Source organism: Onychostoma macrolepis, chromosome 10 (assembly GCF_012432095.1).
Source record: "Onychostoma macrolepis isolate SWU-2019 chromosome 10, ASM1243209v1, whole genome shotgun sequence".
In the NCBI taxonomy this organism is placed as follows: Eukaryota; Metazoa; Chordata; class Actinopteri; order Cypriniformes; family Cyprinidae; genus Onychostoma; species Onychostoma macrolepis.
Window position 1 is genome coordinate 952,755 of NC_081164.1, and position 15,766 is coordinate 968,520.

The window sequence follows — 15,766 nt, forward strand, 5'->3', positions numbered from 1 at the left end:
GAACTTTTCGTGTGCCCATTTTCCCCATTTGCAACACATGAAATTCAAGAAATGACTGTTAACTTGCCCATTGACAGGTGCTATTGTAATGATATAATAATAATAAAAATATTATTGACTTCACCTGTCAATGGATTTCGTGTTGTGCCTGACTCTATTATCAGAAACATCAGTTGCAGGACTACAACTACATGCTGCTTTCCTTAAGCAACCATCTCTGATGTGAACAGAGAACTTCGGAACATTCTAATGAAGCACAAGACTGCAAATCGAATCATCATCCATGTGGGGAAGAGTGATATTTGGAAAAAGCAGTCAGAACTCCTTAAGAAGGATTTCTGTGAACTCTTTGAAACACTTCAAAGACTTCAAGTTCAGTTGTTCATCAGTGAGTTCACTCCCAGCAAGAGGAACTAACATGTTTTCACGGTTGCTTGGGCTGAATACATGGCTACAAAGAACCTGCGGTATAAACGGAGTCAACTTCATCGACAACTTCAATCTTTTCTGGGAAAATAGACAACTGTTTAAACTGGATGGCTTCCACCCAAACAAACTTGGTGCAAGAGTGCTAAAGGACAATATCTATTTCTCCCTCCGTCATCCTTCAGTGGTGTGTGCCAATCCACTCGGCCTCAATGGCACACACACACACCTGGACAGAATATGAGTGACCACAGGACTTCATATCAACTTTTGAGTCATCAAGTGGTTGACACATCCCAGAAGGACACTGATAACACCACGCAGCCAAAACAAACTTTCCTCATGGAAACTATCCCGGCTGAGCCCTGCTCACAGAGCTCATCACAGACCGACTGTGACGAACTACAACAGCTCCAAACACTCAGCACCCAAGGACGACTTTCTGGAAAACAGCCAGGGAAGCCAGGACAACATATCACAACCACCGGAAACACCAGAGCCAGAGCCCCACTCACCAGACACACCTCTCTCCAGCATCTCCACTTCTAAGCTTCTCACAGAAAATGGAGGAACTGGTGTATGCTGGGACAAAACTCCCCCACTCTTTCGCTGCAAGCCCCCAGATATCAACTAAAAAACGGCGGGCCCCACAACCACCAAAGCCTGTGGACCCAGCTCTCCCTCCTCCTCCTGTGAGAGCTCTCCGACCGCTGCCACAACACCAGGGCCCAAACCCTCCTCCATCGGCTGTAGGTGAACCAAAAACAACTGATAGCTACTCTCAGTGATATGTGTCGGGTCCCCGCTATGATAGCAGAAACTTTCACAAATGTTTACAGAACAAGCGGGAACCCTGTGTGCCTGTAGCTTTCTCTATCTCTGTTAATTTTTATCACGTGATAGAAAGTCTAAGGCCTTCTCAAGCCGTACAGCTGACTCATCTAATCTGCGGCCTATTATTATGCATCAAACTAAGATTGCTGAGACACAAAGTAATGCCATCAAGTTAGCATTTTTAAACATTCACTCACTAAAAAATAAATCATTTCTGATCAATGACTTAACCACAAACAACCTGGATTTTATGTTTCTAAATTAAACATGGCTAGAAGACAGCTGCAGTACAACAGTCCTCAATGAAACAGCCCCTCCTAACTTTAAAGGTGCCATAGAATGCATTGATACAGTATTTTAAAATTGTTCTCTGATATCTACATAGAAGGTATGTGGCTTAGGTAAGGGCTAAAAATCTCCAGAAACAATTTTACATGTCCATTTAGAACCCTAGAATGTAAATGGACATGTTTCCTTCTCTCCCTAGAATGAAACGGTCTGTTATTGGCTTATTTGGCAGGGTCATGAATAATATTGAGCTCTGCTCTGATTGGCTGTTTCACAGTGCTGCTCAATGTTGAGCTCTGCTCTGATTGGCTGTCACAGTGTGGCTCATTTCAGTAACTCACAGCAAGAAGGAAACACAGGGAGGAAAATATATATTTAAATACTTTGTCTCGCAGTCTCTCGGGTAATTATAAATATATTTATATAAATGTATTTAAAATTGCGTTATAGTTTCACTTTCGCTTTCAAGATATGCGATTGTACGAACTATGTTTATATTATGGAGCGGCAGTACTTACCACACATTTTACAAGATCAGATGCTTGTCAGTGGTGCTCAGGATCTGTTAATAAATCGCCATCATCCTCAGTCATCTCTCCTTACTCTGTTTATGTGGTAAGTGAAATCTTATGTACTGCAGTGTAACAGGCTACCGCTAACAAGGAGCTAACCATGTCCCTTTATTGGCTTGCGTTATTTGCTTTCCGTGCCTTTCTCAATACAGACACCAACCCATCCCTGCACTTCACATCTCCTGCACAGCCTGGAACATAACATTTATTTCCATGATCTACCATTTTCGCTCTTGTCCACGCTTGTTTATTTACAATACCTGCAGAACTTCTGGTGGTTCAGCTGGCGGATTTATGCAAATGTTGGGGGCGTAACTATTAGTGATACCAACTGTTGCGTCACAGTCGGTCTTATGTTCTGATTTGCCTGTTTTTAAATGGTCTTTTTGATTCACGAGATTTACATAAGGAGGAGGAAACTATGGTGTTTGAAACTCACGGTATGTCATTTCCATGTATAGAACTGTTAATATTTAACTATGCCAAGGTAAAGACAGTTTTTCATTCAAATTTTATAAGTGTCTGCAGGACTGTTAGGAGAGGTGGAGGTGTAGCTGCTCTATTTAAAGATGTTTATCAATGCAAGCAAGTGTCATTTGGTCAGTATTTGTCCTTTGAATACCTAGGTATCGTGCTGAAAGGTGCTCCACGCATTCTGTTTATCATTATTTACAGGCCTCCAAAATACTCTCCAGCCTTTGTTGAAGAGTTCACAGAACTGTTATCAATGATTTCCTCAGAGTTTGACTGTTTTACTATTGCAGGGGATTTTAATATTCACATAGATAATGCAGAAATCAAAACTGCAAAAGAAATTATTACTGTTTTAAACACTTTTGATCTGATTCAGCATGTGTATGGACCCACACACAATCGTGGACACACTCTAGATTTACTCATCAGTAAAGGTCTAAACATTTCATCCGTTGTTATTAAGGATGTAGCACTATCTGATCACTTCTGTATTTTCTTTGATATATTGATCTCTGTTACCACTGAATCTAGATCTGTCTCTGTCAGAAAGAGATGCATTAATGAGAAAACTAGTGCGCTATTTATGAAGGCTATATCTTTAACACCAAGCATTTCTGCAGACTCTGCTGATCTTCTCCTTAATTCCTTTTAACTCAAAAGTTAAGAATGTTATTGATGATATTGCTCCCGTGAAAGAAGAATGGCAGACAAAAATCACCTTGGAGAAAATCAACAGCAGTTCAGAGTATGAAAAGACAATGCAGAAAAGCTGAGCAGATGTGGTGGAAGACGAAACTCGAAATTCACTATAGCATCTATAAAGACAGCCTTCATGCTTTTAATGTGGAACTAGCCACAGCTAGACAGACCTTCTTCTCAAACTTAAACAACACTCGGACTCTTTTTGCTACTTTTGAGAGACTAACAAACCCCCCAAGTCAGATTCCCAGTGAAATGCTTTCCGACAGCAAATGCAATGAGTTTGCTTCCTTCTTTTCTGAGAAGATCAATAATATCAGAAAGGCGATTGGCACATCTTCTAGTTATGCAGAGGTCACACAGATTCGACCGCAATTTCAAAGAGAAGTAACTATGTCTGTTTTTGATGTAATTGATAGCAAAATTTGAAAGAAATAGTACAGCACCTTAAATCATCAACCTGCTATCTTGACACACTTCCCACATCTTTTTTCAAAAGTGTGCTTAACTGTTTAGAAGCAGATCTCTTCGAAGTGGTGAACGCCTCACTTCTTTCTGGGACTTTTCCAAACTCCCTGAAAACTGCAGTTGTTAAGCCCCTTCTGAAAAAGCGCAATCTTGATAACACAATGTTGAACAACTATAGACCAATATCAAATCTTCCTTTCATAGGTAAGGGGTAACTACTTAAACTCAAATAGATACCTGGACCATTTTCAATCTGGTTTCCGAGCACATCACAGCACAGAGACAGCACTCATTAAGATAATAAATGATATTCGCTTCAATTCTGATTCAGGCAAAATATCAGTTCTGGTACTACTAGATCTTAGTGCTGCGTTTGACACTGTTGATCATAACATACTTCTAGAGAGACTGGAAAACTGGGTCGGGCTTTCTGGGATGGTACTCAAATGGTTCAGGTCATACTTAGAAGGGAGAGGTTATTATGTGAGTATAGGAGAGCATAAGTCTAAGTGGACGTCCATGACATGCGGAGTCCCACAAGGCTCAATCCTTGCACCGCTCTTGTTTAACCTGTATATGCTCCCACTAAGTCAAATAATGAGAAAGAACCAAATTGTCTATCACAGCTATGCTGATGATACGCAGATTTACCTAGCCTTATCTCCAAATGACTACAGCCCCATTGACTCCCTCTGCCACTGATGAAATTAACATTTGGATGTGCCAGAACTTTCTTCAGTTAAACAAGGAGAAAGCTGAAGTCATTGCATTTGGAAACAAAGATGAAGTTCTCAAGGTGAATGCATACCTTGAGTCTAGGGGTCAATCAACTAAAAACCAAGTCAGAAATCTTGGGGTGTTTCTGGAGACAGACCTTAGTTTTAGTAGTCATGTCAAAGCAGTAACTAAATCAGCATACTATCATCTCAAAAACATTAAAAGAATTAGATGTTTTGTTTCCAGTCAAGACTTGGAGAAACTTGTTCATGCCTTTATCACCAGCAGGGTGGATTATTGTAATGGTCTCCTCACCGGCCTTCCAAAGAAGACCATTAGACAGCTGCAGCTCATCCAGAACGCTGCTGCCAGGATTCTGACTAGAACCAGAAAATCTGAACATATCACACCAGTCCTCAGATCCTTATGTGACGAATGTGGTCTTTCTCCTCCACTCTACGATGTGACTTAGATGAACACCACCGGGCACTGCTCTGTATGACCGACTCGATCTCTGTCCGAACCCCTTCCAATAAATGCTCGGACACAATGCTGGCTGGTGTAAATGTATCTTTTCTTTACTGCAGGCTGTTAAATGAAATAAAACACCCTTTTAGTGGTTGCTTTGCTGCAGGCATAAGTGACCCACAGCGTGCAGTACACATTGCAACTGCTGTGTTGCGTCATCTCCTGTCTTACCGAACATTTTATCTGCCTGCAGTTGTCACAGAAACCACACGAGGGCACCAGTACAACATGAAATTAACCGCTGCTGAATTCATAAGAATTCACAATAAAACTAAATAAAATCCTAACTCTGTTACACTTACACTGGCTTCCAGTTACATTTAGGATTGATTTTAAAGTACTTTTACTCGTTTATACATCACTCAATTACCTAGGACCTAAATACATTGCAGATATTCTCACTGAATATAAACCTAACAGAGCACTCAGATCATTAGGATCGAGTCAGTTAGAAATACCAAGGGTTCACACAAAACAAGGGGAGTCTGCTTTTAGCTATTATGCCGCCCGCAGTTGGAACCAGCTTCCAGAAGAGATCAGATGTGCTAAAACATTAGCCACTTTTAAATCCAGACTCAAAACTCATCTGTTTAGCTGTGCATTTGTTGAATGAGCACTGTGCTACGTCCGAACTGATTGCACTGTATTTTATGTAAAATCATGTTCTATTCTTAACTGTTTTAAATTAATTTAAAATAAATTTTTATATCATTTTAAAAGTTTAAACAGAAGGCTGAAGTAAGTGCTGTGATGGTAAAGAGAATGTGGGCAAAGAAAGACAAGTGTGTTGGTTAATCAGTTCAAAGTAGGACCGCTGAGTTCTATTTTTTTGGTTTATGATGGTCAAAGTAAGTAGGGGGTGAAGTAGTGGAATAGTTGGGTGTTTTGGAAGGTTTTTTCACTTAGTGCAGAAGAGTTTGAACAAAACTTGAGATTATTATTATTATTTGAATTCCTTGTTTTTATGTTTGTGATTATTATTTTTTTAATGACTATTTTACTTCCTTTTATGTAAAGCACTTTTTACATTATTTACCACTGTGTATGAAATGTGCTATATAAATAAACTTGCCTTTCCTTGATGTTGTGTCTGCATGCAATGCATTTCTAAGCATACTGTCGGTTTCCTAAGGTTCCTTAAGTATGTGTCCCCAGAGTTGCAGTAGGATCCTGGGAAACTAGACAGGGTGGAGGAATTCCCATGAGTATGTGCTTAGCCTTGAGTTCCCTGATTATGAGAGTAACCATCATTCTGGTGTGTGTTTGTGTAATGCTGTAGATATTGACGAGTGTGAACGAAACCTTTCACTGTGTAATGGAGGCACCTGTGAAAACACTGATGGCAGCTTCAAGTGTGTGTGTCCCCCTGGTCATCAGCTGTCTGTGGACGGCAGTGCTTGTGAAGGTGAGAACCAATATCATATCTCACTCTTTGTTTTTTCAGTAAACAGCATCTACGAAACTATTTCGACCTTCTCAACTCTATTACATTGGTGATGATGCATGGACCACTTCTTGAACTGATAGAAACCCTTTAACTAAAGTGTTTATTTTTTCTTGATTTGTCTGATTACTTCTCATGGATCTGATGGATGTCACGGTTTGTCTGCAGATGTGAACGAGTGTGAGTTGAGCAGCACATTGTGTCTGAATGGCATGTGTGTGAATGTGCTGGGGATGTACCAGTGCTCCTGTAACTCTGGTTATCAGACCACACCTGATAGGACAGACTGCACAGGTCAGAGTTCTGCATTAGATTAGCTTTAGATGAGCTTTTAATGACCTCAGACCTTTAACTCTCCATTTTATCTGTTCATTTACTCCCACTCTGCCCTCCCACTTTCATGTTTAAATGGATAGATAGATTAATGAAAAGAGGAGTATATAAACACAAAGTGGGTATACATACAATACTGTTCAAAAGTAAAAACTGTATTATTGTGAAATATTATTACAATTTAAAATAGTGGTTTTCTATGTGAATCTGTTTTAAAATGTGATTAATGATACGTCTGTTTTGATATCCCTCAGATATAGATGAATGTACGATAGAGAATGGAGGTTGTGAGCTGTACTGTAGTAATTCAGAGGGGAGTTACTCCTGCAGCTGCGGTCAGGGTTACGCTCTGACGCCGGACCATCGGACATGTACAGGTGTGTTCCTAACATCTGCTGCTGTGCTACCGAACCTGAGAAACCACTGCTGACCTTCTGCTGGTCTACAGAGGTCATTTAACACAGCAGCCATTCATTTACAAACGTATCTGATTGAGTGCTGCATAAAAATGCAGGGTAACACTTTAGAATAGGGAACACTTATTCACTATTAACTACGACTTTTCCCTCAATAAATTCCTAATTTGCTGCTTATTAATAGTTAGTGTGGTAGTTGTTAAGTTTAGGTATTGGGTAGGATTAGGAATGTAGAATAAGGTCTTGTAGAATAAGGCATTAATATGTGCTTAATTACTACTAATAATGACTAATATTCTAGTAACATGCATGCTAATAAGCAACTAGTTAAGAGACCCTAAAATAAAGTGTTACCAAATGCAGTTATTGAACATTGAGGAACAAACAGTATGTACACACACACACACACACACACACACACACACACATACATACACTAATTCTTCTGTCTCTCTCTGTGTCTCTTCAGATGTGAATGAATGTGAAGGGGATGTTGACATCTGTGAAGGTGGTCAGTGCACTAATGTCCCTGGAGCATATCACTGTCTGTGTCATGAAGGATTCATGACTTCAATGGACATGAGGACATGCATCGGTATGCTGCGCAATTAAACTGTTTGTTCATAATTCAATTTACACAGCACAACTCTCAAGATTATATACAGTGGTGACCAAAATTATTAGAACACTAGTGCCGAAAACATTTAACGGTACTGTAGCTTTGCAGGTAGGTTTCTTGAAGCATCTTGGAGACACAGTTCTTCTGGATTTAGTCTGTCTCAGTTTGTTCTGTTTCTTCATGTCATTCCAGACAGACTGGATGATGATCAGATCAGATCTCTGTGGAGCACAAAAATCTCACTGGATTATTACAATTAATGGCAAAATGAATGTTTGGAAATAACCAGCTCTTTCCACCTTCAATACCACAACTGAGGTGAGACCCTTGAGCAAGGCACCGAACGCCCAACTGCTCCCCGGGCGCCGCAGCAATGTGGCCCGCTGCCCACTGCTCCGGGTGTGTGTTCACGGTGTGTGTGTGTGCACTTGGATGGGTTAAATGCAGAGCACAAATTCCGAGTATGGGTCACCATACATGTCACTTCACTTCACTTAGTGTTCTAATGATTTTGGCCACCCCTGTATAAAACAAATAAGAACAAAAATAAGACAACATCTGTGTTAATTCTACCCGTGTTTTAAAAGTCAGTGTCACAAGGATGTGATGCATATCTTACCAGATGTACCAAGTCTTTCTGTACTGGGTCTGTCTTCAATCTCACTGTCATATGACAATCTGATTTTGGTTTAGTCTGTTGGTGTGGGGCCTTTGTTTGATGTTTGCAGATGTGAATGAGTGTGAACTCAACACCAACATCTGCTTGTTTGGGGAGTGTGAGAACACCAAGGGTTCTTTCATCTGTCATTGTGAGATGGGTTACGCTGTGAAGAAAGGAACCTCTGGCTGCACCGGTGAGACCTGATCCTATTTCACACTCAGTATTATGAATACTACCATACTGTACCTGTATTGTTATGTCAATACGCCACAGTCTGTATTAGTTGTTAGTGAAGTTTGGGTTACACTTTTTTATCGACAGTCCACTTTAGACATTCTAACTATAAGTAACTTTGTAACTACATGTCAAGTACATGTCTACTAATTCTCAGTAGGGTAGGTTTAGGGTTAGTAGAATAAGTTGACATATACTTGCAAAGTTTCTCATAGTCAGTATGTTGTATGTTGTGGACCCATCAAAATAAAGTGTTAGAAGATATTAAGCAGACAGTCTACTAATACTCTAATGACTGCTAGTTGACATATAGTTGCAAAGTTACTTACTGTTAGTAGAATGTCTAAAGTGGACTATCGAAATAGTGTTACCGGAGTTTGTTTTGGTATGTATTGTAATCTCTTCTGCTCTGATCCAGATGTTAATGAGTGTGAGATGAACACTCACGACTGTGACACACAGGCCACCTGTGTCAACACACCGGGATACTACCGCTGCTCCTGCAGGGACGGATGGTCTGGTGATGGAGTTAGATGCGCTGGTGCGTCTTATGATTTACCATCTTGCTGGGATAGAATGTGGCTGTGCATGTTGTTGATTATAATGCTACACCAAACAGAATGCCTAAAACCCACTGTAGTAATAACTGTAGTATACAGCTTTAAAGAGTTTTATGATTTTTTTATGATAAATGTTGTAATTTAAATCTTACTAACATTGCTGTACACAATCATTTAAAGCTGAAAATGCTTGTAAGAAAATCAATGTTGTATAAAGTGTCATAACTAAAATTAAAGACACAAGAATGGGAAATGTTTAGAATAAAAGTTAGAGTAGTCCCTGAAGTATTAAAAAATGAAACATTTTAATCATAGTCAATGGAAGGGGTCTGCAGAAACGTAATGAGATGGGAGGTGAAAGTTCTGTGTTCCCCTTCAGGAACTCGAGCTGCGTCGAACGCTTTGGGAACGCCTTCAATGAGACCATGCTCTGAAACGTGTGTAATCAAACCAATGAATGGGCGCGATGTCACAGACGGGGTGACACGTGACCAGGAAGCTATAAAAGCATATGAGGTGGATACACCGGCAGCTTCTGTCATTCAGCGAAGTGCTCTGTGTGTAGTAACGTCTCGAGAGCGATGCCCCGGGTTGAACAGACGCTCGCGAGCTATCTGTCTCCCGGTGTGGCATCGTCTCTTAAAGCCCCGGCGCTGCCCACCAAGCTGCTGCGTACTACATCAGCGCTGGTGGGCAAAGGGTTCACGGCAGCAGGTCAGGCTGGTGCTTCCTTACATACGTGGTAGTGTTGCAAGCTTACAAAGCAGACCTGCTGAAAGAGCTGGATGAGAGTGAGGAAGTAAAATCTGACGATATTCAAAAACTCAGAAGAACTGCTGATTTGTCTCTCCGCGCAACAAAGGAGACCGCGCCAAGGCAATCAGGTGGTCTATGGCAGCCCTAGTGGCCGCGGAGAGGCATCTCTGGTTGACCCTGTCAGATATAAAAGAGAAAGACAGGGTCTTCCTCCTCGACGCCCCGCTTGCACCTTCTGGCCTGTTCGGCAACACCATCAACTCCGTTGTCGATAGGTTTCAGGAGGCTCGTAAACAAGCGGCGGCGTTTCAGCGGTTCTTTCCTCGCAGCTCTCTAGCTCAGGGAGCTGCTGGATGGGAGCAGCCCCAACCGTGTGTCTGCTCCTCATACAGAGAGGCGCAGAAAGTGAGCGATCTGAGGAAATCTTCGACAAAGAAGCCCTGATTTTTGTGTCCCAGGACTTGTGTCAGCACAGGAAGTTCTTGAGGTTTGCTTTCAGGGTCGAAGCTTACCAATATCGGCTTCTTCCGTTCGGTCTTGCACTCTCACCCCGAACTTTCACGAAGTGTGTGGATGCTTCTCTAGCTCCACTGCGACTCCAGGGCATCCGCATACTAAATTATATTGACGATTGGTTGATTCTAGCTCAATCAGAGCAGACGGTGGTTCGACATCGAGATGTCATTCTCGCCCTTATGAAAGAGTTGGGGTTAAGACTAAACACAAAGAAAAGTGTGACCCTAGGGGTCAAGGCTCACTCCACCTGAAGTGTGGCGGCCTCGAAGGCCTTCCTGTGGGATGTGGCTATGCAGGATATATGTAACGCTGCGGGCTGGTCCACGTCGCTCACATTTGTCAGGTTCTACGACCTCAACATTCGTACCGCTCCTGGTTCTTCCATCCTATTACTATTATCCTAGCACTATTTGGGTGGACAGCCATTTTTAGTGGTGTCCGAAACCATAGTGGATGTTCTCAAGTGTACTCATTCAATCCCACAATGCACCACAAATACGAGTGTACGACCGATGTACACTCAACGGCTAGAGAATCCCCATAATGCACTGTGAGAGTCAGGCGCAAAATGAATTCCCACGTCTCTCCAAAAGATGGTGCCCGCAGCTGAATCATCCATTAATTTTAAAAGCGCTCGTCCACGGCTTAATACAACACAGGCATAAATTAATTGTAAATTGATTATTAAATTGTTTAACTATGGTTTATACATAATTTCCATGATAGAGTTCAAGATAAATCCTTTAATCTTACTACTGGAACTTACTACTGGTTTTATTAAGCGAGTCATTGAGTCGTTCATTCAAACGATTCGTTCAAGCGGCCGATTCATCAAGAATGAGACAGATGTTTGTGCATGGGTCATTGAATCTTTGACTCAACCGATTCGTTCAAAACACTGAATCATTCAAAACACGATCGAGTGTTGCTGTGAGATGCGCTATGCTGTGATCTTTGTTTGGATTCATTGGATCTATTTTCGCTGCTAAAATAGACCAAAACAGTCATTATTTCGTCTAAAATGTAAGTGACTTAATATTATTAACTTGTTTGTTGAACTGTCATATGAAATCAGTGTCACATTTTCAATCGTGAGGTAAATTAAGTGATGGTCAATTGTCAGCTCTCTTGGTCGTCAGGTCGTGTGATGTATGTTGCTGAACTGTATTCAAATGTTATAAATATAAAAACACCACATTTTGAAATTTAACTACATTATGTCAATTTAGTTTATTTGTGTGTGCTGCGCTCATAAACTTTAGAAAACGGCGCTCATTTGTTTGATTTCTCCTCGAGAAGCTGCGCAAGCCTCAAAAGTTTAAGGTCCTTGCACCCTGACCGAGTCCGAAACTGTCGTATTCGTTTTTCATATTCGTCATTTGGTGGCTTTCAATTGTCAAAAACACCCCTCAAAATATTTGCTACAGATGCGAAAAATGCAGAAAATCGAACCATCCGAATTAATTTTTATGACGGCCGGAAGTTTCAGAGGCTGCAAACGATAAAACGTGAGGTCGTATTTAGTTTTATATATATATATATATATATATATATATATATATATATAAAATAAATATAAACAATAAATTGTTGTAACAGCAATATCTCCAAGTTTTGTTTTTCACTGTAAAAATGTAATGATTTGCCAATGCAAAGAGAGTACCGCCACCTTTTTCCCCCACTTCATGCACTGATTATAACACAAACAAATCATCCTCCTGGCGACTTTTTTTTTTTGTCAAAAGCGACAAATCCAGCGACTTTTACTGGTTTGGAGACTCGAAAGCACGAATCACTCTGCAGTTAAGCCTACTGTGCTCAACGAGCAGCGGGTGTTGCCGTGAGCCCCTCTCCCGTCCAAAAGCACTCACAGGCAGTCAGTCTCTCAGTAGCCTGGCTTACAGAGCGGGGTGTAAATGTAAATGTTCACTCACTCTCACACAAAACTGGGGCCCCAACTGCAATGAACCAGCTTTGGGGGGGGCCCAGCTTGCAAAAGGTTGAGAACCCCTGATGTAGGGAATAGTGAATGAGGGTATAGGGGGCGATTTCGGATACAGCCATGGAGTCACCAGGCTCCACGTCAATCCCAGTCTCCAGAATACTGATTACCAGCACTTGACACTCATCAGCACCCTCATCATGGCACTATATAAGTCCATCCTTGTCTGGTCTACTTGATGGATGATGGAGTACTTACCTCAAGCAAAATCTCTGTGTTCATCTCCTGCGATCCCCTCTCCTACTTCATGTCTGTGTTTGTCCCCAGTCTCCATATTCACAGAAATCTCCCTATCTGAGAAGTGTATGCTCACCAACAACTCCAGCGAATCCACAGTCTCCACCATCACCTGCAAAGAATCGTAAAGATCTGGTTCTTCTCAAGTTTTGCCATTTGCCTTTCAAGATTTTATTACTTACTGCTGCATTGTCTGATTTGCTCTCTGTCAGTAGACCACTGTTGTCTTTTCACCTATTCCCATCTCTGAGTCTGCCATTCCCATAGCAGAAGACCAGACCAACACAGCATGCAGCATTAGCAACCCCAATCCATTTCAAGAGACCGTGGATTCACGGGTTCTCACCTCCGCTTGTAATGCTCGGCCTTTCTCAGCCGAGTTACAAGAGTAAAATGGGGTCAGATTTAACTGAGATATGTCTAGTGGTTAAAAGAATGAGACATAAAAGGAGATTGATTTAAATAGGATTGGTGTATTTACAGTGTTCACATAATAGACTTTAAAACAACACGATAAAACCAGGTAAACTCAGTCTGTTAAAAGAATACAGTTCATTTGTCCATACCCTAAAACAGTCCAAGAATCCCAGTGTGTTGATAAGTCCAATGTGAGTGTCCACCAGTGTATATACAATCCACAGAAAGTGAAATCCAAAGTTTGTAGATGGTGTCTGGAAAGGTGAGCTCTGAAAGTGATAACTCCTCAATCAAGGTAAGTTTGGTGACTGTCCCCCCGTTTGTTTGTCATGCTGCTCTCTTATTCAGTTGTACTTCCTGCTTCGTGTCATGTGACTAGTCACATGACAGGCCATCCATACATTTCTTAACCTTTTGAGCGGTACGGTCCCACATATGGGATTTTTATTTCCGTGCCCCTGGGAGTAAGGTCCCACATACGGGATTTAGAACATTCGGTGACGTCGCATAACTGCCAAATTCAAACTGTGGTTTCGCGCGTTGACTGGCACTGAGCCAGAGAGAGACGTGCACTGAGATTGTCATATTATCACAACTATGCAGTGTTCTTAACCACATAATGCATATTTTAGGATTCAGACATTTAAATACACATAAGTACTAGTAAAACAATACATTTAGAGCTTGTAAAATACACACAGATGTCTATGGAAGCAACAATAACAATCCATTCAAATTTAATTCGCCGATGTGTTTTATTCATATCAGATACACATAGTGTAAGTAACTATAAAGTTCACTCTATTCTTTACCCAGTTCACCAGCCACTTACGTGCATGTATTTCGGGAGAAATTGATGAATTCACATGCTGTAAATCAGACTGACAGGACTCTCTGAACTGCGGCGCGAACAAACATGGCGACGCCCATCTCACGTTACAGATCACGATCAAGATAATTTATAAAGGTGTTTAAGTGACAAAACACACTCATTTACGCATATTTGTGAATTGAAATATCAGATTGTCCATGACATGGTAAGCAAGTTTGTGAATATATTAAATAAAAAGGAAAAACAAAATAAAAGCGATCCATCTGTCATACAGTGTTATTGTGGCCGCGGTGTGTCATGTGACAATCATGACGCGTCGCCATGGAAACAGTAAGGGCAAACGTTCTAAAATAACGGTCGCCTTAAAAAAATTCACTCTGGGGGGACCGCTAGAATATTTTAAACTCATCACTGAAAGGGTTAAAGACATACAAACACTTAAAATGTTAAGAGGAATAAAATGGACCAAAAAAACATGTAAACCAATTTAAACTCTATAACACATTAAATCATTGTCAAGTCAAGTCAAGTCAAGTCACCTTTATTTATATAGCGCTTTTAACAATACAGATTGTGTCAAAGCACTTAACAGTATCAAATTGGAGGATAGAGTGTCAGTAATGTATAATGATAAGATTAAACACTCAATTTTCAGTTAAAGGCATTTCATTATTGAATTCAGAGATGTCATTGTCTAGCTCAGTTTAGTTTAAATAGTAGCTGTGCAATCAAATCGGCGATAATCGCTAGAAATTAAGTGTCCCCAACTGAGTAATAAAGTTGTAATAAATAGAGCGGTAAAACATGTCTTTTGTGTGACAGTGTCACACGCTTCCTCAACAATGACACTTCCCCATCCATCTACATCGCCAGTCCCATTGCCAAACCAGCGCCCCACTCTAGCTCAAAGGAGGATTACAACAGAGTTCTCTTTTAAGTGTTCTGTGGCCCTGGAGATGCACCAATGGGCAGAAACCATCTGGAATCAGAATGGCCTAGTTATGCAGTCATGCAATGGTTTTATGGTACATTTCAGGGAAATATTTACCAAACCTTTAGAAGATACATTTGCAGGTGATAAATTATATCATCTTAAACAAGGAAAGATGCCCATTTCTGATTATGCTCTCAGATTCTGCACCCTAGTCACCACCAGTGGATGGAATGAGTGCTTGTTCCCAACCATCTACTGGCAGGAATTGGAACCCAAATTGCGGCTGCATCTTGTTCCATACAATAATAGAGGTCTGCACACCGTGGGACCCGACCAGATTTCTTGCGACGCGGGATTAAATTCCCGAATCAAACGCGGTAGCGGTCAGTAACTCTGGTGTAATTTGAACAGGAGCGGGCGGTCTTACAATATCCCATTCCTGACGTCCTTTCAGAACAGCATATCTGCACTTTATTCTCATTGACTTGTATAGCCTGTACTCGGGACTGTTATACATGCACTGCAGGCATGAATCAGTGCTTCATTTTATTTGTGGGGTCTGTGCCCATGTGCATAACTGTCACGAATCTGGTCTGCACTTCCGTTCATTCACCACTAGAGGTCACCCGCTCACTACATGGACTTTCACACCACACATCACATGGACTCCATTTCCCATCATTCATTGCACTAACGACACACACAGCTCCTTGCACTGATCACACACAGCTGATTCCCATTTTCACACAGTATTTAAGCCACGGACTTTCTCTCCCTCGTCGCCGAGTATTGCATGCAT

General features: G+C 41.2%; 1 protein-coding gene across 1 annotated transcript in view; it reads left to right on the plus strand.

The window, feature by feature from the left end:
- LOC131548785 (fibrillin-2) overlaps window positions 1-15,766 on the plus strand; it is a 112,599-nt gene that overhangs the window by 35,410 nt on the left and 61,423 nt on the right. Inside the window, exons 27-32 of the mRNA XM_058790358.1 lie at window positions 6,286-6,411; window positions 6,619-6,744; window positions 7,038-7,160; window positions 7,669-7,794; window positions 8,547-8,672; window positions 9,132-9,254. Of these exons, the coding sequence (XP_058646341.1) occupies window positions 6,286-6,411; window positions 6,619-6,744; window positions 7,038-7,160; window positions 7,669-7,794; window positions 8,547-8,672; window positions 9,132-9,254 (750 nt within the window). The remainder of the gene's footprint in view (window positions 1-6,285; window positions 6,412-6,618; window positions 6,745-7,037; window positions 7,161-7,668; window positions 7,795-8,546; window positions 8,673-9,131; window positions 9,255-15,766) is intronic.